Here is a 23260-nt window from a genome sequence, read left to right as displayed (position 1 = left end):
GTTTTGGAAACAAGGAAAATCGGAGGCGGGGTGCGGATTTGGCGAAGTCGGGTGGTACTGGTCCGGGGGGTTCTTTTGGTCTTCCCCAAATGCGGGCGGCAGTCGGTGAAGCACTGAAGACAAGGAGGATGATGGCCGAGGACCCATGGCAGCAGCTGAAGCTACGCGGGCAGCGTGAGACTCTAGTGTCTCGCCTTGCAACTCCTGCCTTTTCCGTGTCTTCAAATCGCATCCCGAAATTGTCGTAGTCGTTGTTTCTTCCTCATCTGCCGCGCACCCCTACCTCTTTTTTTCTTCTTTTTCTTCTCTTCCTCTGTTGTCTGGCAGGCCGGCTTTGCGGTGTAGTTTGGCGTCAAGCGGTAGACCTTGGGTGCGCTTTGCGCATTGAAGCCCGGCGAACAGATAGGCTTGCTGAGTTGACGGCAATCTGAAAAAAGGGGACCAAAAGTGTTTCCCCTCTCTGTGTGTGTTTCTTGTTGCCATGTCGCAGCTACTCCCAATCGCAAAGCTCGTGCATCCGTCGATGTGGATGCAATACAGCAACCGAGCAGCACAGCGGAATAAAATAATGGAAACTCACCTTTTTCGTTTTCTTCCTTTCTGCTTCTTGCCCAGTCCAATACAGAGTATACACTCAGAAGATAGTCTCACACGTCGCGTCCTGGAGAGCCAGGAGCGACAGGCTGGAGAGGGGTTTGGAATACAAGGACACACAAGATGGTGTACAGAAAGAGACTGGGCAAGAAACCGACAAACGTGGGGAGAAACGAAAGAGCAGGTTTGGAGGATAAGAAGGTAATGTAGCGATTTTTAGGTGTGGGAGACAAGCACGGTTGAGAGGGCGTGGCAGGCCAGACGGCGGCCCAAGATACCCCTGCACTGACGACCGGGGGGGCCCATTTGACGGGGGCCACATCGCAGAGGAACCACAGACTGGAACCACAGCATCTAACTCGCTGGCCTGGGCAAGCTTGGGGTGTCTGGTGCCCAAGGGACCTGGCAGGCAACTGGTGACGAGACTGTCCCCTCTCTGCTCAGAGACTCTCTCAGTGACTGCCCGAGCTAAGGCAGGCAAAGTACCTTGCGCCGTATTGCGGTACCACGCTTTACCCTGTCCCTGGCCAGGGTAGCGCCCCAGTCCATCGCCCGCCGTACCTGGCCAGGTGGGAGGGAAAGTTGCGGGTATCCAAGAGCAGGTACAAAGTCTGGACAGCATCGTGCGTGCACTATAACCGCGGTGCATGTGGCCAATGTTGGATGGTGTCCTGACGCGCAGCTTGGGAGCATTCGGCATGTCTCTTCCCAGAAAGGCAAAATGGCCAGTGAAAGACCATGGGCGCCGCCTTTGGGAACCCTGTTCAAACCATCCCGCGCCCAGGAGGAGCATTGACATACAGCCGGACAGAGCAAGGTTGCACTTGGTTCTCTGGTACCTCGCAGGTGCTCCAATACATGCTCCAACCTCACCGTGCTGTTTTTCGTCCGGTGCCTTGCGAGCCGTAGCGGTGAAACTGCACAACGGCAAGCCGTTTTTGAGCTGGCTTATGCCTCCTACCGTCAGTTTTCGGCTTATTCGGTCGTGTCCGGCTTCTTCTCGTGGCATGTAAGAGGGTGAGCATGCCAGACAAACCACTACTACCCCTCCACTTCCTTCTCTCTTTACCCCCTCCCCCTCCCCGTCCCCCTCCTCCTTTGGTAAGGGAGGGGCTGGCGCACTAATAGCCACAGAAACCGCCGAGTCTAGCAGGTCGGAGGTCGGAAGACGTCCGTACTAGTCCCAGTTGATTGTCTTGTTCCGCGTCCTTGTCAGGGGCTTTCTTCTCTTGGGTTCAGTGCAGAGCGGTTGGCCCACAGCCCACGCTTGTCAATCCTGTGCGAGCGCTGACGACAGAAATGGCTTTTGTCAGTGCATCGGAAACTCTATCTCGGTCTGACAGGAGGTCCGAGATCCCCTTTTGTGCAAAGTCTGTTCGTTTCCACGTTGCTTTCCGTTGAGTCTCAACCGGCTTGTCACCGATCCCTCACTTCGTCTTCTTGCTTGGCTCTGTCGAATTGCCAATCTGCCAGCTAGTCCTCGATTCCTTGGGGGGTTACCCTGTACGTAACCTCTTCTTGCGCTGTCTGCAAAGCAAACCTCCAAATCAAGGTCTTGCATGCCTCGTCAGGCGGTGAAGCCGTAGCCCGTGCTGTGGGCTGTCGAAGCGACAGTCTGTGCCGCGCACTGCCTGCATCGCATCGCTTTTCGGGACTTGGTTAGCCCTGTGCGACGGCGACGCACTTTCCCCAGATCAAGCGAGAACGCGTCGAAAACATCTCGACTTTTTATGCTAGGGCGGACACAATGTTGTGACGGTCCCATGCTCGGCTGCGGCTGCAACGCTCTGCCCGCAGCATGCATTGTCAAAATTGTCCATGGTTGATTGAAAGGAAGAAAAAAGAGGACAAGGACTGACGATATGTCTGTGCCACAGCTGTCGACGATCTGCTGAATCGAGTGGGCAGACCAGGGCCGCTCGCCAACCAGCAAGATGTGCACATGGGGTATAACATCGGGTTTCGTTTGACACTTTAGGCCCTGCCATTGGCCTGCCCATTCAACGACAAATCACATGTAGGTGGGTTTCATCTACCGTTAATAGCGGCCTTGACCGTTCGAATCAACAATGAACGCTCTAGTCTTCTCAAGTGCCTTTCCGGTCTGTCGTCGACTATCAGGTTGCGGTGAAAGCCATGTTGAGACAAGTGGTGGAATCGCCCTAATTGGTCCACGCCGAAGAGATGGCTGTCCTTGAGCAGCGATATCCCGCGGGCCTTCCATAGTGAGTATGCACACCAGCCGAGGGAAATGGTTACAACCCGCCATCGGTGAACCGCTGAATGGGGCCTCAGAAGATTGCTCAACCTTCAAAATCAGGTTCATCCTTGCCTTGCCGCTCTGCAAGATCAAAGCGTCCCACCTAAATTTTCTTCTTGTTTTTTTTTCCCCCCTTCGCAAAGCCGCTGGCGGGAGGACAGGGTCCTCCCGACCTGGGGTTTTGGGCCGGGCTGGGTAGCGCGCGAAACACCAGCCGCTTGCCAGACGAGGGGAACTTGGGTGGGGAGCAGACTGCGGGCTCACCCAGCTCGGGTTTCCGAGTCCAAGGAACGATGCCTTGCAGCATCATATGCATGTTGAATTCGCTTAAACAAAGTCAACATGTGTGTGCCTTAGGGCTGCGGGTTAGTCTGGTCTTCGGAATCTACAAAGGGCTGTATTTTCCTGCGGGTGAGTCAACGAGAGGTACACCTGGCTCGGCATGGCGGGCGGTATGTAGCTTTGCAGCATCAATCTCAGCACAACTCTAACAAGCTGGGCTTCCAGAGACATGCGTGGTCTGCCCCGCGATTTAGGCACGGCTGTGCAGCAGCAGGCAGGCAGGCTTGTCGGTGCCGCATCTCGTACCGTCGCTGGTGGGCTGGGAGGGTCTCGAGGTGACTTGCATCTTCCCACTTCCCACACGACAGGCGGCTTGCGAAGATCCATGTTTGGGGGCAGAAGCTCCAGGGCTTCGTCATAATGCCGCCGAAGGGTCTTGAGCGGCGCTCAAATGGATCGTTGAATGGTGAAAATAGCGAAAATAGCAGTCAGAGAAACTGATTAGTTGGGCGGTAAGCATGGGCTTTCGTAGGCTTGTAGCGGCTCGGTTCTACACCGACTTTTAGGGCCCGCATTGAGTGGACTATCTGCGAGTCTGCGACAAAACAGGCGTTGAAGGCGGCATTGGCGCGGAGAGTGACCAGACAAGCTCCAGACTCGGACCGCGGTGACTTATTCAGACCGGCCCTAAAGGTAGCTTTGTACCTCACCAGTGGGAGGCTTAAGGGCAGCGAAAGGTGTTCTGGCTGTCGTCCCATGTCACTTGCAGGATGCTTGATGGCGGATCCTAGCAGATTGACGATGGGCTAGAATGCTGAATGGCCTTCCATCTGCCACTTTCTGCGCTAGCCCGAGGAATGTCGGCTCGACGATCAGTTAGTTCGGATATTCCCTCGCCACCCCTTTTTTTAATTGCCAGAATGACACTGGTCCCTTGTCGTTGGTGAAAGGTTCCATCAGGCAAAGGCGGCAAATCCCTTGGCTGGCTCTCCTGCGTCGTGATACCCCAGCAGGAGGACCCTCTCCGATAACAAAGCGGTTGGACCCTCGATCCGCCGCAGAGTTCGGGGCCGCAGGTCGTGACTCGCGGGGTCGCCCTCTTGCATCATAGTAGAGAGGCCTGGCCCAGAGGCCGAAGTCGAACGTGGTTGTATCCAGGTCAACCGTGCCGTTAACAAGGCCGGGCTTACGCCACGTAGAACGGCCCAGGGGCTGGTGAGTACAGCGGAAGAGGGCTGATGTCAACGCAACGCCCTTTCTCCGGGTTGACTCTGCACCCCCTGATTAGGGTTGGTGCTCGTGGTCAAGGTGCGTGGTTATGTAGATGCTTCGTTGCATCGCGGGGCAGCCAGCTTCAGTACCAACCGACCAGGGTCGGACATCTGGAGTCGAAGAGGGGGGCAATTGCTGCTGATGCGCTGCAACACGACTTGCCACATTTTTCCCTCTGCCAACGCAACATGCAGCCGACGCCGCCGCATCATCTGCTGCGGGTCGTACTGAGGGAAGCCCTGCGGGGAGGATTCTGATCATATGCATGTGTGACGACAGACCCAACCATGCCACAAGAGAGGGAGTAGTGTAGTTGTAGAGTGTCGTTGCAAGGTGTGGAGGCAACTCTGATGATACAACAGCGTAAAGTCTTGTCACTTCTACCTCCAGACTCGGTAAAGTTGAATTTTTCGAGTAATTCGTCGGCGCCGAAGCAAAAGCCGGGCGAGAACAGACAGGCAATGAAAGTCTCGCATGCATTCCAACGGAGCGACGAGGGTACAAAAAGAGGCTTTTGTCAGGCGCGAGGAGGGGTAAAGTATGAGGTAGAGAGAAAAGATGCTGGATGGCGGGGCTTGCAGCAGACAACCAGGCACCTTCTCCCCTCCCTTGCCCAGACATGGCTTCCCAAAGTCCTAGAATGGCTATAGCCCCACCCCCTTCCTAGTACATGGTATCGTCGACCACATGAGGAAAGTGTCTAAAGTACCTTGTCACCATGCCTTGAGGTGTTTGGATGCACTCTGTTTGACTATTGGAAACCCAGAGGCTGAGATGGGTGATATGTGGTCCGTAACGTCCAGCTCGTCGCATTCCAAGTACCCGCTTGCTGTGACTATGATATCAATTAAAGCGCAGTCTGACTCCATGTCTACCTATGGGAAAGTCACTGGACGGCAATGCGCTGAGCAACGTACGAGTCGGGCTCGCGGGCGGATGTCTACACAGGGTTGAGCAGAGACTGAGCTCACAGATGAAGTGACCAGAAGCCGATTGGCCTCCGCCTCCGTAAGGTTCCCAGGCCCCTCATGCCACTATGGAATCTCGCATGGCGTGTATAACAAGAGAACGCTGCAAATTGCCCTTGTCCAGATAGAGATGCCTGAGTCAACTATACCGCAACTAGACTGGGGACTAGGTATGTCAGCAGGTTGGGATGAACGGCCTGGAAACCTTAGGCAAGACTTCATTCAATCAAGGCCCCATGTGCCTGTTGCAAGAATATGGCCTCTGGCCCAACCCGGTGTGGCTCACCTCGGTAAGCAGAGGTGTGGCTCCGCTGAGAGATGATGTCCTATCTACACGTGACGTCTTCTTATCGCAGTCAACATCTTCATGCAGATGAGAAAAGACCAGAAGCCAGTAGCCAGAAGCCGAATTTCATCAGTGTTGTCTTGGTGACCGCCGGAAGCATCCGGAGAGGGGCATATCATAAGACTGAAAATAACTATAAACCTAAATGATGGATTCCGAGGTAAAATAGCAGTGAAGATACATACAGAATGCCCCTCTGGTTGGGCGTCCAAGTTTTCCAAAAAAAAAAAATTGCTTACTAAGGCGGTCTGCAATTTCATACCTGGGTAGTACAACCCGCGTCGCGACTGTAGTGGTCGTGGGTGGGGCAGCTGGCAGCACCCGGCATCGCGGGGCCAAACTTTTCTGCTGCCCGCCACCTTCCTCAAACTCACGATGTGACTCGACCCTGACTTCACCTCAAACCTTCCGCGATAGACCCCCTTCGCGCTGTTGACGTATTCAACACATGATGTTTGCGGGACGCCGACGGTGACACCCAAAATGCAAGACGACGGCTTCGAGGCTCTTTTGGAGCCTTTCTACAACGGAAAGAAGCTCACAGATCCCATCTCGACCAAGGAAGACAAATTTCAACTTTTGCCCGCCTTTCTCAAGGTCAAGGGTCTCGTCAAACAGCACATTGACTCGTACAACTTCTTTGTCGAGAACGAGATCAAAGAGATCGTCCGCGCCAATCGCATTGTCAGGAGCGACGTGAACAGCTCTTTCTGGCTTGAGTATGCAGCCCTGATATCCGCCTTCGTGGGTTTTTCTAACCTGCTCCCAGGTTCACTGATATCAGAGTTGAACGGCCCAGTCGTGTCGACTTCAACGACATCAGAGCTCAGAATGAGGTATCTCCAATGGAATGTCGCCTGCGCGACATGACCTACGCCGCGCCCATCATGGTCGACATCGCGTACATCCGCGACAAGTCCAAGATTGTGCGCAAGAACGTCCCTCTAGGCCGCCTGCCTGTCATGCTGAAAAGTTCCATCTGCCGACTTGGCGGGGCGAACAATGCGGAAATGTCGCGCATGAATGAGTGTCCTCTGGACCCTGGCGGCTACTTCATCATCAACGGTACTGAAAAGGTCATTCTTATTCAGGAACAGCTCAGCAAGAACCGTGTCATCGTCGAGGCCGATGAGAAAAACAGCGTCATCACAGCCTCGGTTACCAGTTCAACGCACGAGCGCAAATCCAAGACATACGTCACGCTCAAAAAGGACCGCATCCTTCTGACGGCCAACATCTTGGTCGAAGGTATCCCGATCGTCATTATCCTGAAGGCATTGGGAGGCCTTTCAGACTACGAGATCATGCAGCTCGTTGCCGGCGACAACGGAAAGTATCAAGACGAGTTTCTCACCCAGTTCGAGGAAGCCACCAAGGTTGGCGTTTATACTCAACAGCAAGCCCTGGAGTACATCGGCGCGAGAGTGAAGATGGGCAAGAGCAGAGTCCCCTTTGCCGCACAGGTCCGACGAAACCATGTCGAGGAAGCCCTCGATGCCTTGGCAAACCTCATTATTGCCCACGTCCCTATTGAAGGCCTGGACTTTTACCCCAAGGCGGTCTATGTGGCATTCATGACGCGCCGTGTGCTCATGGCGCAGGCCAACCCAAGCCTTGTTGACGACAGAGATTTCGTCGGAAACAAGCGGCTCGAATTAGCTGGTCAGCTTCTCTCCTTGCTTTTCGAGGATCTTTTCAAGCAGTTCTGCAGCAACGTCAAGAGCAGCATCGACAAGGTGCTGAAGAAAGACAACCGAGCCGTTCCTCTCGACGCCGTCAACATGATTAGCAACCATGCCAACATGATCGGGCAGGGTATCAACCGGGCAATCCAGACGGGCAACTGGACTGTAAAGCGTTTCAACATGAATCGAGCCGGTGTCACACACGTCCTCAGTCGCCTCAGTTACATCAGCGCTCTCGGCATGATGACGCGAATCAGCAGTCAGTTTGAAAAGACCCGCAAAGTCAGTGGTCCCCGTGCACTTCAACCCTCGCAATGGGGTATGCTGTGTACTTCAGATACACCGGAAGGTGAGGCCTGCGGTTTGGTCAAGAACTTGGCACTCATGACACACATCACGACCAACGTCGAGGAAGCGCCCGTCAAGCGATGGGTCTTCACGCTTGATGCTGGCGTGGAACCCATTAGGAACTTCTCTGGCGGTGAGATGCACCGTGAGAGCTCATACGTCATCCACATCAACGGAACGCCCTTCGCATTGACTAGATACCCGAAGCGGTTTGCCGGCAAGTTCAGGACAATGCGAAGACGCGGCTGGATCTCCCCATTCGTCAGCATTCACATCAACAACCACTTCAACGCAGTCCATATCGCAACCGACGAGGGCCGCATTTGCCGGCCCTATATCATCGTCAAGAATGGCAAGCCTAAGCTCAAGGAAGAGCACCTGCGACTCCTCCAACTCGGAAAGGCCACTTTCGACGACTTTTTAACACATGGCATTGTTGAGTATCTCGATGTCAACGAAGAAAACGACACCCTCGTGGCGCTCTACGAGAAGGATGTTACCCCTCTCACCACCCACATGGAAATCGAACCCTTCACCGTTCTTGGAGCGGTCGCCGGTCTCATTCCGTTCCCCCACCACAACCAGTCACCTCGAAACACCTACCAATGTGCCATGGGTAAGCAAGCTATTGGCGCAATCGCATACAACCAGTTCAACCGTATCGACACACTCCTCTACACACTCGTCTACCCGCAGCGGCCAATGGTCATTTCCAAGACAATCCAGCTCGTCAACTATGACAAACTCCCAGCCGGGCAGAACGCAACAGTCATCGTCATGTCATACTCCGGTTACGATATTGAGGACGCGTTGGTTCTGAACAAGGCGTCCTGCGACCGTGGCTTTGGCCGCTGCCAAGTTTTCCGCAAGTACACGGCCGAGTTGCAGAAATACCCCAACGGCCGACGAGAACGTATCGGAGACCCGGTCAACGACGAGAATGGCAGGACGACCAAGCACGAGGCGCTGGACGACGATGGCCTGGCAATCGTAGGCTACAAGGTCAACTCGGGCGAGGTCATGATCAAGAAGGAAACGCCGCTTGACACCGGGTCTACTGGCATCGGCATGGACCGCGGACCCAGCGAATTCCGTGATTCTTCGATCTCGTACAGAATCGCGGATCCCGCATACATTGACAAAGTCATGGTTTCGCACACCGAGAGGGAGACGATGGTGGTCAAGGTTCAAACACGACAAACGAGAAGACCTGAGCTCGGAGACAAGTTCTCATCCCGTCACGGACAGAAGGGTGTTGTCGGAATTATCGTTGATCAGGAAGACCTGCCGTTCTCGGACACGGGCCTGGTCCCTGACATTATCATGAACCCCCACGGTTTCCCCTCACGTATGACAGTCGGCAAGTTGCTCGAGTGCTTGACCGGCAAGGCCTCAGTCTTGGATGGGCGAAAGGACTACGGATTCGGCGACGCCTTCCGTTCTCACCCCCTAGAGCAGATGAGCGCTGCCTTGGTCGACCATGGTTTCTCATGGGAGGGCAAGGACTACTTCACTTCGGGTATCACCGGAGAGCCGTTGGAGGCGTACATCTTCAACGGACCCATCTACTACCAGCGCTTGAAGCACATGGTCCAAGACAAGATGCATTCTCGCTCTCGTGGTCCCAGGGCCATCCTCACACGCCAACCGACCGAAGGTCGTTCGCGAGACGGTGGTCTCCGTCTGGGTGAGATGGAGCGCGATTGTCTGATCGCGTACGGAGCTTCCCAGCTTCTCCTGGAGCGACTCATGATCAGCTCCGACGGAACACAAATCGACATCTGCCAGCAATGCGGTCTGTTCGGCTACAAGGGGTACTGCCACACGTGCAAGAGCACCAGGGAGGTTACGCAGATGACGATGCCGTACGCCGCCAAGCTTCTGGTGCAGGAGCTCATCAGTATGAACGTCGGCGTGCGGCTGCAGCTCGAGGATGAGTTCCCTCACCCGAGATAAGGAGGAGGTGGCGCGGCGTGTATAATACCCAAAGTGTATCACGAGAGCCCAAGGTCTTTGGAGTTTTACAAAACGGTGGTGGTATTTGGTCCCTAGAGAATAGATAGCATACGAGCAACGTCAATATCAATCGGGAAATTTCCGCAGGCATTCATTTGGATTGGGCTCCGTCATTCTAGTGTGGGATTCGGCGGTTTCTAGCTTTGCAGCTTCGAATGTATGTTCAGGGCAAGTCCAAGTCGGCCGCCACCTCCGGCCCCCAGTCGAAGTGGGTCCCGTCCGGACGTGCGGGTCTTTTATCCGCACCCCGGCAAGCTTTGGCCACGAGGTACCTGGACCTTGGGTTATCCGAAGCTTAGCTCTCCCCTTCCAAATTTATTCCGTCGCTTCCTCCGCAACCCGCTGCTGTTCCTGACATCATTCCCCTTCGCCTATCGCCCTCATCATTTCCCGCCAACAAACACCCGACGTATAGGCTTCTTTCCCGACATCTCAATGCATCTGCCTCGCAGTCATTTATGATCACCGCCATCCAGGACCCATGGCCGCTTTGCGCCTCACCTCGGCCCCCGGCGTCCGCGCCGCCGCGACGTCTCCGCTGAGCTCGCAGCTGTGGCCCAGCGCAACCGCGAACGCCGCCACCGTCCCGACGGCAACTGTTCCCGCCGTGGCAGTCGCTGCCGCTGCCGCCGTGGCCGCAACGACCGCCGCGGCATCCCCGACCTCGCCGCAGCCGCCGTTCGTCCTCGTGCGGGACAAAACGAAGCAGCGAGAGCCCCCGAACCGTTACTTCAACCCCTCGAACGCCACCCTCTCCGATGCGGGCGGGAAACCCGGCAAGAAGCCGGGCGACGAGAACAAGGCCAACCTGGGCAAAAGTGCGTACCCTCCCCCTCCCTCCCATTCCCCTCCTCTCTCTCTCCATCCCCCCTTTCCCGGCCCTTACGACTTTTGGCAGCCGGCTAACACGGCGACCCCACACAGCCCTGCGCATCCTGCAAGACCACCTCCCGACAGTCCTCCAATCCCCCCTCCCGCAAGAGATCCTCGCCCCCAACATCTCGCTCCACCTCTTCCCGACGACGCACCCGCACTTGCCCACCGTCTCCGGCCGCGTCGCCTACACCGCCGCCCTCTGGACCTCCCCGATCGCCTGGAACCGCCTGCCGCTCGTCGGCAACGTGCGCCTGTCCATCATCTCGGAGCGCGTGACCAAGCAGCCCCTCCACTTCGCGCCCCTCCGCCCGGGGGCGCTGCCGGAGCAGCTGGTCGTCAGGTGGTGCGCTCCCGACAGGGCAGGCAGGAGGAACGGCTCCGCGGGCTCCTCTGCCGCTGCGGCGGCGGCGGAGGGCGCCGCCGGCGTCGAGGATGCCGGGGACAAGACGTTCACGGGCATTTTCGTGTTTCAGTTCGACGCCGAGGGGAGGATAGTGAGCCACACCATCGAGACGGTGCAAGAGGGGGGCGATTGGGAGAGGGGCGTCGGCGCCAAGGTCGTCGGCCTGACGGATTGGCTCCTGGGCGGGATGAGGAGGGGGCCAGACAGCCCCAGCCCCGCGTTCGAGGGCCTGGGGAAGGAGAGGGGATAAGACCCCCCCGCTCCGAGTCGGTTCGCGAAAGATTGCATGGCTTACCTTTTTTTTATATTTACTCGAGGGGGGTTCCGGCGGGACGGGCGTAACGGAAACGGCGTTTGGGATGTTTGGGGGGGCATAGCAATTTTCATCATCATCGTTAAGCGGGCGGCATAGCAACCCACCTCCCCTCTATTCATGTATACTACTGTATAACAGCCACAAAGAAAACCCCACCAGCAAAACCAAACTCCATAATGATGCCCAAAGATGAAAATACAAAAAAAAAAAAAGTGGATGGTGGGACAAAGAAAAAGGGGAGGGAGGGGGAAGGGGTTTGCTGTGCGTATGCGTCCTCTGCACGCGTCCCCCCGCCCGCGGGACTACCTCCTGCCTCTCCCCCCGTCGTCTTCCTCGGCGTGGCACGCCATGACGTCGGCCAGGTCGGCCTCCTTGACGAGCAGGATCTGCGTGTCGGCGAGGCTGGAGCTCGTGACCGTGGTGCCCAGGATCCAGCCGTTCCAGATCTTCTGCATGACGTTGTCGGTGCTCAGCATGAGGCTCCCGTGCATGGCCTCCTCGTCGCGCGGGGTGACGGCGACCATCAGGCGGCGGGCGCCCGAGAAGCGGTCGACGACGTGCCACAGGCACCCGAAGATCTGGTCCGACTCCTGCTCGGGGTAGTGCAGCTCCTCGAAGGCGCAGGCCACGTGCCGCACGCGCCGCGTGTCCTCGCGGCGGAGGAAGTAGACCATGGGGCTGTTGAAGCCGTACTGGTCGTAGGCCTCGAGCTCGCCGACGAGGTAGAGCGCGTCGAGGCGGAAGTTGAACCACGCCCGCGGCGGCCGCGCGATCGGGGTCTCGGACAGCAGCGCCGAGATCTTCCACCCGAAGGCCAGCTCGTAGTGGCCCAGGCCCACGGCGCGGGACTCGCGGCACACGAGGAGGATGACGGGGCACGTGGGGTTGAAGACGGTGGGGCCGGCGGCCGGGTCCGCGGCCGGGCGCGGCGAGGGCCAGGACGCCGCCGCCGCCGCCGCCGAGCGCCTCGCAAACGCCTCGCGCCTCGCGGGCAGCCGCCCATCGCGCTCGAAGCAGCACGCCGTCACGACGCGGGGGGCGACGAGGTAGGACCAGATCTTGAGGCGGATCTCCGGGGGCAGGTCCGGGAAGCGGTGGAAGCGCGGGAGGGTCGTGAGGGCGGCGGCGGCGGGGGAGTCGAGGCCGTCGTCGAAGAGGGAGAACTCGAGCCAGAACTTTGAGCTCGAGATCCGCGCGTCCAGGTGCGCCTCCTCGTCGGGCACGACGGGCGGCGGGCTGGCGGCGGCGGCGGCGGCGGCCTCGGTGTCCATCTCTCACAGGGCGAAGGGGCGGGCCGATGCGAGGTGGGATGTCAGTGGAGGAGTCGGCTGCCCCCTTCCCCGGATGAGATGAGTGGCTGATGTCGAGGATGTATCTCTTGTTTTGTCTCGATTCCTAAATGTGGTGTATTCCGACTATGCGATTCGTTTAGATTATCATGACAAAATTATCATGACATGAGCGTCGAAAAGGGCGAGACCTCTCGGGGATACGGGCGAGAGAGAGGCGAATGAGACGGATGAGGTGAGGTTGGAAAAGGGTCCGTGGCCGGAGCTTTGCGACCGTGGTAGCAAACAGCCCACTTTCCTATTCGGGCCAACTTCTTGGCCACCACCCTCGCCTCCTTCGCTCGGCGTTACGTAGCGAATCACGTCCGCACTCGCCGCGCCCGGCCCGCCGTCCAAAGGCGGACTGAAGTGGTGGTCGATTATACCTGTTTTTGCCTCCATTGAAAAATAAACCTGTTTCAAAACATTCTTCTCTAGGTATCATGTTACTGTTGCCCTGTACGGGGAGAACCTTGTTTTAAGACTCCGGAGGGGTCGTTGGGTTGCAATGGCACTCACATTATTGGCCGTGGCCATGTATCTATAAGAACTCTATAATTTTTTGAAGATGCGACTAATCGATCATATGGCTCGTCTCAAACCGGGTGCGTAACTCCTCCAGCAACCCATGCCTATCAGTTGGGCGCCTTGTATGTCCGTGTCATCACCCACCCCCTTTGTCTAACCGCGGGTGCCCAACTCCTGATCCACCAAAACAAAAACCAAGAAATCTATAAATGGGACATGCGAAACCTCCTTTTCTATAGCCGCTGGCCGCCGACCTACTGCAAAGTCGGTTCCCCGCCTGACTGGTGCTGTCTGGTCGTGATATTCTCCGACGCCCCGCGCTTGCGGAAAAAGCTAAGGAGGTATACGCCTTCGTAGATTTCATTATCACGCTCGTCCTCTCCCTTCGAGGCCTTATTAATGTACACATTGCCCAAGAAGGATGCAACTATTGCGCACTGGAACGTGTGTTAGATGACGGGCGACCACTGCTCGGCTGACTTGGGGCGATGCTTACGAGAACCATAAAGGGGCTGATGGAGACAAAGGCCCAGACAACCCCCATCTTAGCCTTTTGGACGACCTCCCGTTGAACCTCTTCGGGCAGGTTCCCCAGCGTCGTGAAGTCCCTGAGGGGGGAGTCGCTGCCGATCCCCGACGCGTTGTTGAAGACGGTTGTCATGATGGTCAAGCCGAAGGTTCCGCCAAAGGGGTAGGCAACGGACATGAGAGATATCACGGCTGCGATTTTCTTGGGGAAGTAGCCGACGCCGTGAAGAGTGCCTGCTGTGCGTTAGCTGTGGAATCCCGGCCCGGGGAACTCGCCGGAGGCTTACCAGGCATGAGTCGAAGGCCGATGCCGACACCTGCGACGGCCATCATGCCGTAGACGGTCGCGTCGTGCTCGGAGTAAATCCCCCACGCGAGCAATCCGATGCCAATCATCTCGACGATGGAACCCAAAAAGATGGTCGGGAACGTCTGGCGTGGCCATGAACTGCACATAAAGGAGGAGGCATACACGCCAACTAGAGCCCACTTGTCAGCGCTTTCTTCGTGGGCTGGTAATGCCGACAACACACTCACCTGCCAACCCCGGAGTGAAGTACAGCAGCTGCAATCCGGCCTTGTCCGCCGACCAAAGCTTCACCATCGTGAAGTAGATGTTGCAAAAGTAGATGACCGAGTACATGGCCATGCCGGCGGCGAAGGAGGTGTAAAACAGGAGGCCGATATCCCTGGTGCGAACCAGCTCCCAGGGGATCATGGCCTTCTGCTGCGGGAATCGGCGTGCGAGGGCGTTTCCGGGGGCCATCAGGTACTCCCAGAAGACGAACGCGACGCTGATCAGGACCCCGAGGATGAGCGTGACGAGCACGGCGGGGCTCTTCCACGAGTAGGTTGCGCCGGCCCACGACAGGCCGAGGATCATCAGACCGAAGCCGAGCAAGAACAGGATCTGTCCGCCGACGTCGATTGTCCTGAGGCGCTTTTTGAAGGTCGTTCGCCGGCCGGTCTCGGTTGACTCGTCGAGCTGGGGGATGGGCTGAGGGCCCAGGAGTTCCGAGCGGAGGACGAAGTAGATGATGAACATACTGGCGAAGGCAACGGGGAGGTTGATTCCAAAACACCACCTCCAAGAAGCCCCGCTGGTGATGTAGCCTAGTTGCCGTCAGATGTCACGCCCCAGAACATGTCTCTCGGGCTCGAACCTACCTCCCAAAACAGGACCTAGCCCCCATCCCAGCATGCCGCCCAGGAACGAAAAGATGGACCAGGTCTTGGCGTTCTCACGCAGAGACACTTTATCGGCGACGATGATGCGGACGAGTACATTCAGGCCAGCACAAGCCAAGCCTTGGAAGGCGCGGCCAAGAAGGAGGACGGGAAAGGAGCTGGTCGGCGCACCCGTGCAGAGTGCGCTGCCCACGAGCATCAGCACCAGGCATGTCTGAAACGAAAGGTGGCGTCCAAATATGTCGCCCATCTGGCCCCAAAAGGGGATGAAGGCCGCCGATGTCAGGTTGAAGGCTGCGATGATCCAGTTGAGCTGGCCGGTCTCGTCTGCACACGCGTTAGGCCGGCTGTAGGACAAACAACAGGGACTGGGAACGAAGGCTTACGGAAATCGGATGCGATCCAAGGCAGCGCGCTTGCAATCTGGTCAGACACAGAATCGTGTTAGTGGCGGCGCGTCCCATGGCGATGCGGCTGGGCTTACAATTGTCACATCCAAGGCTTGCAGCACAAACGGTAGGACCAGGCCAAACATGACCTTGAGCCTGTACTTCCGCTGGGCTCGGCGGGTAGATTTGCATGTTGGGCAAGATCCGGCCGTCTTGTCGAACTGGTGCCCGCATGTCGAAATGCTTGGAGTCGCGTCCGATGCGGTATGATCTTGCTCGCTCTGGGGGACGACCTCCTTGGTTGCTTTCTCATTCGTTACGTCGGGCTTGGTTGGAGTTGCTGGTTGAGCATTGCCCTGCTTCTTGATCGACCGGTAGACCTTCCTGCCCATGTAGATGAAAACCATGTTTACTACCAGTACCAGGGTTGGCACAATACCAAGGGATAAAAGAGTCGAGGTGCGTGAGGTGTTGAAAAATTCCAGCCGCTGGTCTAGCAGGCGAGTCCAGTGATAGGTTGAGATCGGTATATGAGCACTTGAGAGACGCCCGATGTCTTGGCGCCTGCTGGAATATTGATAAGAAAAGCTTGATTGTCTGTCAACTCTGACTTGAATTCAACTCACACCCAGAGACGTGGATGGCTCATATATATCTGCAACGAGCACACGCTCAGAGGCGGCTACATGGTGAAATGCCGTCCTGACACACAGGGGCTTAGACTTGGGCATACAGGTAGATTGTGGGTGGGTAAGATGACCACTCGGTCTAACGAAAAGAGACAGAGACACTAGGCCCACGATTGGTCTTTCGGAGTTTATTGACGGTATGCTCTAGGTACGTGGAATGGAACGGAAGAGGGGCCAGCTGCGAGCCTTACGACCAGTAGGGGGGTAACAAGAGAAAACGACGGCAGCGCATTGCCCGAGGTCTGCTCTGTGATTGGAGAGGTCAATGCCGGGATGGCATACGTGTGTGGCTGGTTTGTTTGCGTCCTTAACCGCGCAGACGCTCCTATGCGAGGACGGGAGATGAGAAAGCTGGACCGCGAGGGCGGACGTCGAGAAGGTCGAGTCTAAGCCAGCCCTACCGCCAGCTCTGAGCAATGCGCCAGCTCTGAGCAATGCGCCAGCTCTGGGCAATGCGCCAGCTCTGAGCAATGGACCAACCAACTAGGTAAGACAGCTAGATGCCAGAACAGGCGGGCCTAGCATTAAGCGAGTGCGAAAGAGTGGAGAGCTGCAGGTATTCTGGGTCCTTGCCGTCGATGCCCCGGCACGTCCACGAGTTTGTGCAACCTTTGTCCGCCTTGTCGCACTCCGGATTGGCAGAAATAAGAGACGGCAGGCCAATCAGGCGGTTGGTATGGGCCTCGGCGTCGTGTCATGTCGACGAGGCACTCTTCGGCTGAAATTGGGGGGATGGTCACTCGCAACATGTCCCGTCGGCCCCTTCACTTGTACCCACAATTCACGGATCCGAGATACGGCTTGCTCGAATGGAGTCCCCAAAGGGGAAACGCTAGATCCAACTGCGCCTCCGGAACCCAAAGCCCATTTTACATTTCGCATCGTCATCCGGAACTCGGCACGCAGCATGCATGCCCTAGAATGAAAGAATAAAAAAACATGGGTTGCGCCCAAAGACCTCGCCAATCCTCCTGGCCTGTTCCATGGTAAATCTGATTAGGGTACTTGTCACAGACTCAGGTAGGGAGCGGCCGGTGCGGTAACGGGTTGCTAGGACATGCAAAAAACGTGGTGGTTGTGAGCTTGATATTCATCCCAGCTCTCTCGTCTCGTCTTGTCGAAGCCACGGCCAGGGTAAGACCACTCGTGCTTCTTCCCGACTGCAACACTCAAATACATGCTCCACAGCCTGGCGGTGTAAGACAATGCAGGCCGACCATTTAAGGTAAGGCAGGCAACGCCAGTCAGATTTTTGTACGTCTAGATCGTTAGGCGTGCGGGGGCACGAGGGGCATAGGTAGACAAGACTGGAGATGGTAAATGCGCCTCTGGCCCAAATGCCCATTTGCAGCTTCGCGGCAGGTTAGAGCCGATCCGCGTGGCCCTGCCAGGGAAGCCTGCGCCCCGGTTGCACCATTCCATACCGTAGTTCTGGGAGTTCTCGGGCGTCAGGCGTGACTGCGGACTTTAGCCTCTAAGCAAGGCTGCGCACGCATCCCACGCCCGAATGTGCGGGCACCTCGAATGGCTTGCCTTGATAATACGGATGATAATCCGCCCGCGCACCCCAATCGCCAGCCTCCACAGTTGTTGTCTCCACGGCGGGCTCGACCTGGCCACGTCAACCACGCGATTTCTGGACACCCTCATCGCCGGCGAGCGGTAAGACGGCAGGCCCATGGAGAGAGAATTGGTGCCATAGTGACATTCGACCATGCATCGCTATACCGCGTTGGCCAGAAGCGTCGGCTTCGCCGCGCGTATCGTAGGGGTTGCTTCATCTCACGTCCCCCGATACTCCAGGCTGAACGGGCGGCCTCCCAACGACACCGAAAACCTCGGAGTTGAAGAATCCACAAAGACTTGAGTGTATTCTCGGGGTACATTCTTTGGCTTTGTCGAAAGAGTCGCCTATCCAAGGACAGCTCAGTCAAGTCGGGCTTCTGGACCGTGTTTTCACTGAGATGATACACTGCGGAGCTCGCAATCAAGGCTTGTTGTACGCAACTCAAAATCTGTCGTGCCTGTCGAAGACCCCTCCGGCTCCACATTGACTCACTTAATTTCTCTGGATTTCCATGTGGTGTATTGTAGGAGCCTGAAGACTTGCGGATCACCTCTCCGGAACAGAGTTGGGAAATACACTTAAACTCAGACTTGTTGAAGCCCGCTATGGAAGGCTGACGAGGGGCGCAGTGTCGTTCTTCATTTATGCCGACACAAGCAGGCTTATACTTCCTTGGGTCTAGCAATAGATCTTCCTGTTGGTATCACAGAGATACCCGTACGGGTGGTAGCTCGACGAATATCATGATAAATTCGTAAGCTGGCTCTGGTCTGTAGAAATGAAAGATGGAAAGGTCGGCAGTGGGACCAGCCGTTAAGATATTGTCGTCGCCAGCCCGGAGGTAGAATATCCGAGCTCAGCTGCTGCCGCTTCCCGCCTTCCCGTATTCTGGTCGGGTAATCCGATACTTCCAAACCAAGACATACGGCATATATCCAAGGGTCGATGATGCAGCGATTCATACTCATATTTTGTACTATTGGACAATTAGGCATCCCTTCAGTCTTCCCATCGAACCTGACATTCGTATATCGAGATAACAAGAAGGTAGATCATCATCAGAGCTTCAAACTCCAAATATGACAGTGAAATAACATATTTGAAGATCGATTCCTCTTCCACCGAGTGAAGACAGTTCTTCTCGTCACAATCATTGGTGCTGCATTCAGCCGGCGAGACCTGCATGTACGAGGGTATGTCACGGCCAGAACCTAAACTCCTGGGGGTACAATATGAATAGTATACTTTTTGTGAATTATGTTGCCGGTAAGCTAAGCAGCTAAGATTGGGATGCCTAAAATGCAGGCACACCTTCGAAGGTGATTCTGTCACTTTCATGTCACGCAGGCCGCCACATGAGATCTACTCTCGTACCACCGTGAGCGTCCGATTCAACGAAGGTTCCTCGAAAATTTCCGATGGCAAGCTCGCCAAATACACTTGTGCCACGCCTCTGATTTGGTAAAGAGGTCCCAGGAAGAAAGTACAAAGGCCAAACAGACTATGTGACATATCACGGATAGGGGCAAGGCGAAACTTGCTGATAGAGAGCTGGGAGCAAGATCTGTACATCCCCACCGGTCTCCAGCATGTATACCGCAGTCTCTACAAAGCTGATACCTGGTGATGGTGGCCATGACTAACACTGATGGAGAAGAACTTGAAGATACGCGCGACCTTTTCATCGACAACATTAGTGTCTATGAAAAGAGAACGCGCCGAATAAGCTCCGAAGAGAAAGATGGCATCTATCGGGACCAATCCCGTTGATTATGCCTCCTGAGAGGCCTGGATGCAACCCCCGAACCTCAAGCCATGCAGAATTTGCATTGAACCCGGAGAATACAAAACCGGTTTGTGCCATGTTGAGTACGGGGACACCGGTCGAGACGCCGTACTTGTATACTCGTTCTTACAGCCACTGATTGCATGACTTGTAGCAACTTCTGTGTAGCAAAGTTCAACCATGACTCGACTCGAAACCATACGGCCATGTCACCGATAGTGGGGCCGGACGGGAAGCGGGACCGGGACGCCGGGCTCGCTGGGACGTGACCATCAGCAAGGAGATGCGAACCGAACGATGACGAAGAACCGGGGAGCTAAAATAAAAGGTCCGCCCAACAAGCCTCTTTGGCATCTGTCGTTCTCGGCAAATACGACTGCGGCGGCTCACGTTCCGTGTACACGGCCCCGAGGGTGTAGAGGAGCCCCGCCCCTCAGTGATTACGCCGGCGAAATAGCGGGGACGGACCGGAGGTGCGTTGGGAGATTCTGCACGAATCCGAGGCGAGGCAAGATGGACTCCAGATGGCGGGGAAAGACACGGAATGCTGTGTCACCAGCACCCCACGCGGGTTCCGCAGCCCCGGAATTTTCTCGGCAAGGGGAGGCGGACCTGGCTTGAAGGGCTCCGGGGGACGGTCGCTGCGATTTGCCAAAACGGACCAACCAGGCGGGTGGATTTACAATGATGCCACGGAGCGTGGACGGACAGCCACTAAGCGCCCGTTTGGGCACATGCTGCAGGCGACCCGGACGGACGGTTTCTCCCACTGTGGACCGGCCAGTGCACCAGCCCCCCTGCGTGTTGTGGCCCTGCCAGGCCCAGATTACTGACCTCAATCCAAACCCACAACACGTCTCAGCGTCCCTCCCGCCCTATCGCCGTCCACGGTCGTCGTCCTTTGATCCGAGAGACTTGGTCCGGGGTTGCGTTCGGCAGGCTCGGCACAGGCCGCTGGCCGTGAGCCATTTGTCATCCCGTCCGCCCTTGGCCGCTCTCATCTTACACAACGCACATAGAGTGGGCGCGAGAGCAATGCACCTGCTCTGGTGGATTTTTGAGTATTTTTGGGAAGGTGGAATACACGATGACGAGGAGGCGGGAGAACTGTTGGTCGCCGGACAGATTCGAAGATGTCTTCCCGGTAAACGCCAGATCCGACGAGGTTGGGTTTTGGAAAAGCCAAGCAGATAGGCGACTGACTGTCCATTCGTGCTTTATCGACTAGCAACTTCGTCATTGCTAGCGTATCGTCCGAGCAACTGGCTGTTCCCCTAAACCGACGCCGTAGGTGCGCCTTTCTCTTCATATCTGAGTAGTTACAGATAGCTAGCTCGAACAACCCATCAGCCATTACAATCCAGCCCTCGCGATTGGAACTCTCGGGTGGCCCTCTCGCAAAAAGTGCCGACTGTTACTCGACCGTCGTTGACAGCTACCGAGTTATCCGCCTTTATCTTATCGCCTGTCAACTTTCACAAGCAACAAGACACATCGACAAGCCATTGGCAACTCGGCGCGGAAAAGGACAATACGTAGGCCCCCGCAGATCAGCCAACCCCCCGGCCGCCCCTAAATTGAACCTCAAGACCAACAAAGACTTGCCGTTGGTCCCGATGGCCATGTTTGCTCGGCTGGCTGGGCACATGTCAGCAACTACCTAGGACTTGGTAATATCGCAACGCCGGGGCCCGGCCAAGGTTACATGTCACATTTGGGCTCTGCCATCCTTTGTCGCTTGTCGTTGTTGCTGGTCCCGCACCCGCACAAGGGGAAGAGAGACAGACTATTTCCGTTCCAACTCTCCGCCACCTTCCTCGTTTACCCCTGCTGCCCCCCAACACCCCTGTTTTTTCTCCAATAAACTCATACCGCGGGGGAGGGGAGTGAGTGATTCAATGCCCGCATTCTTCAACTTCCCCTCTTTTTTTTTATTTTTACTTTACTTCTTTTTCCTTCAACCGGTACTGCTGCCACTGTCAACGGCGCTCGCGTGGGAAGACACTGAAACAATCGCCGCCCGCCGACGAATAGCTAACTAAGCACGTCACAAAACTCGTCGAGGCTACAGCCAACAATCCGCATCTCTTCGGCTTGCCGGGGAACTCTATTTTCCAACCGCCGCCTCCAACGACCCCATCCATCCCCCCTCCATCGTTTGACCTAGGCAGTCCCCCCGGGGCCTTCGCGAGCAAACCACGCCAGCACACCCCTCGCTCCGAACCAAGCCAGCCGCCAAGCGCATTTGGGTGTCGTAGCCCACACACCCCTTGTCTGTCACCTTGTCCCAGGTCAGGTCAGGTCGCATCAAGCGCAAACCGGTCCTCGACCCGTCCGCCCAACCACAGCCGCCCATTGCCACGTTCTCGATATCCCCCTTCGCCCGAAAGGCTCACACAGTCCTCGGCCGTGGCCAAGTCTCGTCGTGTCGCCTCTGGCGCGGTAGCCCGCCCACGACCCCGTGGGGTTCGCAGCCTGAATCGGCCAGCCAAGCATCCAAGTTAAATCATCTGCACTTGCACCTGCACCTGCACCTGCACCCGCCTGCCTGCGTTGTGGGGCCTGACGTCGGATTTCCAGAAGCGCCCATCGCATTGATTGCATCACAGCTCTGCTCGTCGCCATCGCACGTAGCTGACCACCACCATCACCACCTCCTCCTCCTCCTCCTCCTTCCTACCTGCTCGGATCAAGTCGAGTTCTCGAGTCGCATCCCGGGGCTAGTCCTGGCATTCTTTTTCCCGCATCCCCGCCGTCCCAACTCGACTTCCTTTCACTTCCCGTGGGTCGAGTCCAGTCCCTTACAGTAGTGTGTTTGCCAGCCCAACCCGACTGACTGACTGTACGCAGTATAACGAGGTGAGTCGCTGCCTTGCCGAACCTGGCCGCGCCTCCGCCGCCTGTCTGTCCCGTGCTCGCCAGGCCCCATATGATGCCTTCACCGGGACAAGCAGGCAGAGTGTCTTGACTAGGGACTGACCATCTCCAGCCACCCGATCCTACAGAAACAAAAGCAGCAGCAGCCGCAGCAGCAGTGGCACCCTTCGCATTTTATCTATAAACCTACTACTGCTACTACCACCACTACCGTGGCAATCATTTCCGCAATCACATCCAGCGTATTCGACCACTCGGCATCGCCAGCGGCCGCACGCAACCAGCATACCTGCCGGGTAGGTGGCATTTTTCTGCATTCCCCTGTCCTGATACCTCTTTATCCAGAAAGTCTCGGCAGATTACGAAACTGGCTGCACCCAGATTATCATCTCGCGTCGGGCCTACGGAGCGAGTTTCGCAACCACCCCCCAGGGGGGCCATGGCCAGCCAGAAGACACTGCACAGAGTTCCCATGCCCTCCCCGTTTCCCGTCTCCCGTCAGCCCAATCAAGCGCGTGCCCCCGGCCCCGCGGTGCAATCCCAAGACTGTTCCGCATGTGAAAGGGCCTCCTCGAGACGAGACCCCGGGACCCCGGAGCAACTGCACACCAGCACATCCCCGTCTTGTTTGTGGGGGGTCCCACTTGATCCCAGCTGTCTCTAGTGTTTCCCATCTCATCTCATCTCCATCTTGCTTGCGCCTTTCTCGGTATGCTAGTGCCTGCCGGCCTAACCTCACCTTGTCGGCTTCTCCCTCCGGCTTCCTTAGGCCCGTTGATATATTCCCAGTCCATCCCTCTCTCTGTAGCCGGCCCGTCCCCTCTTTTCTCTTCTCTTCCTCTATTGCATATCCCACCCACAGCTGTCCAGATGTTGTAGCGTTATCTAGTGTAATGCCATCTTATTGCCTGCAAGACTGCCACTACTTCTACCGCACGGCGCTGCGCGGATTGAACATCAGCACCAACGTCTCGCCCCTCTACGCTTAAGAGGCCAACTCCCCCGCTAACAACC

General features: G+C 56.6%; 4 protein-coding genes across 4 annotated transcripts; 2 read left to right on the top strand and 2 right to left on the bottom strand.

Moving 5' to 3' along the window:
• Positions 1-6205: 6205 nt before the first annotated feature.
• On the top strand, positions 6206-9711 carry EsH8_II_000857 (DNA-directed RNA polymerase III core subunit RET1; the record flags this gene model as incomplete). The annotated part of the gene is made up of 2 exons (XM_083264155.1): positions 6206-6441; positions 6492-9711. The coding sequence occupies 2 exons, from the start codon at positions 6206-6208 to the stop codon at positions 9709-9711; spliced, it is 3456 nt and encodes a 1151-aa protein (XP_083121477.1).
• Positions 9712-10252: 541 nt separating this feature from the next.
• Positions 10253-11300, top strand: EsH8_II_000856 (uncharacterized protein; the record flags this gene model as incomplete). Its single annotated transcript, XM_083264154.1, has 2 exons — positions 10253-10589; positions 10696-11300. The coding sequence occupies 2 exons, from the start codon at positions 10253-10255 to the stop codon at positions 11298-11300; spliced, it is 942 nt and encodes a 313-aa protein (XP_083121476.1).
• A 368-nt stretch (positions 11301-11668) lies between these two features.
• EsH8_II_000855 (2EXR domain-containing protein) lies at positions 11669-12637 on the bottom strand (the record flags this gene model as incomplete). The annotated part of the gene is made up of 1 exon (XM_083264153.1): positions 11669-12637. One exon carries the CDS (start codon positions 12635-12637, stop codon positions 11669-11671), a length of 969 nt encoding a protein of 322 aa, XP_083121475.1.
• Positions 12638-13476: 839 nt separating this feature from the next.
• EsH8_II_000854 (major facilitator superfamily domain-containing protein) lies at positions 13477-15734 on the bottom strand (the record flags this gene model as incomplete). The annotated part of the gene is made up of 7 exons (XM_083264152.1): positions 13477-13659; positions 13719-13984; positions 14038-14229; positions 14288-14863; positions 14918-15265; positions 15325-15361; positions 15423-15734. 7 exons carry the CDS (start codon positions 15732-15734, stop codon positions 13477-13479), a joined length of 1914 nt encoding a protein of 637 aa, XP_083121474.1.
• Between the last annotated feature and the right edge of the window lie 7526 nt (positions 15735-23260).

The sequence above is a fragment of the Colletotrichum jinshuiense genome, chromosome 2, assembly GCF_051148585.1.
Source record: "Colletotrichum jinshuiense chromosome 2, complete sequence".
In the NCBI taxonomy this organism is placed as follows: domain Eukaryota; kingdom Fungi; phylum Ascomycota; class Sordariomycetes; order Glomerellales; family Glomerellaceae; genus Colletotrichum; species Colletotrichum jinshuiense.
Note: the sequence above shows the minus strand (reverse complement) of the source record. Positions and strands in the feature narration are given on the sequence as shown.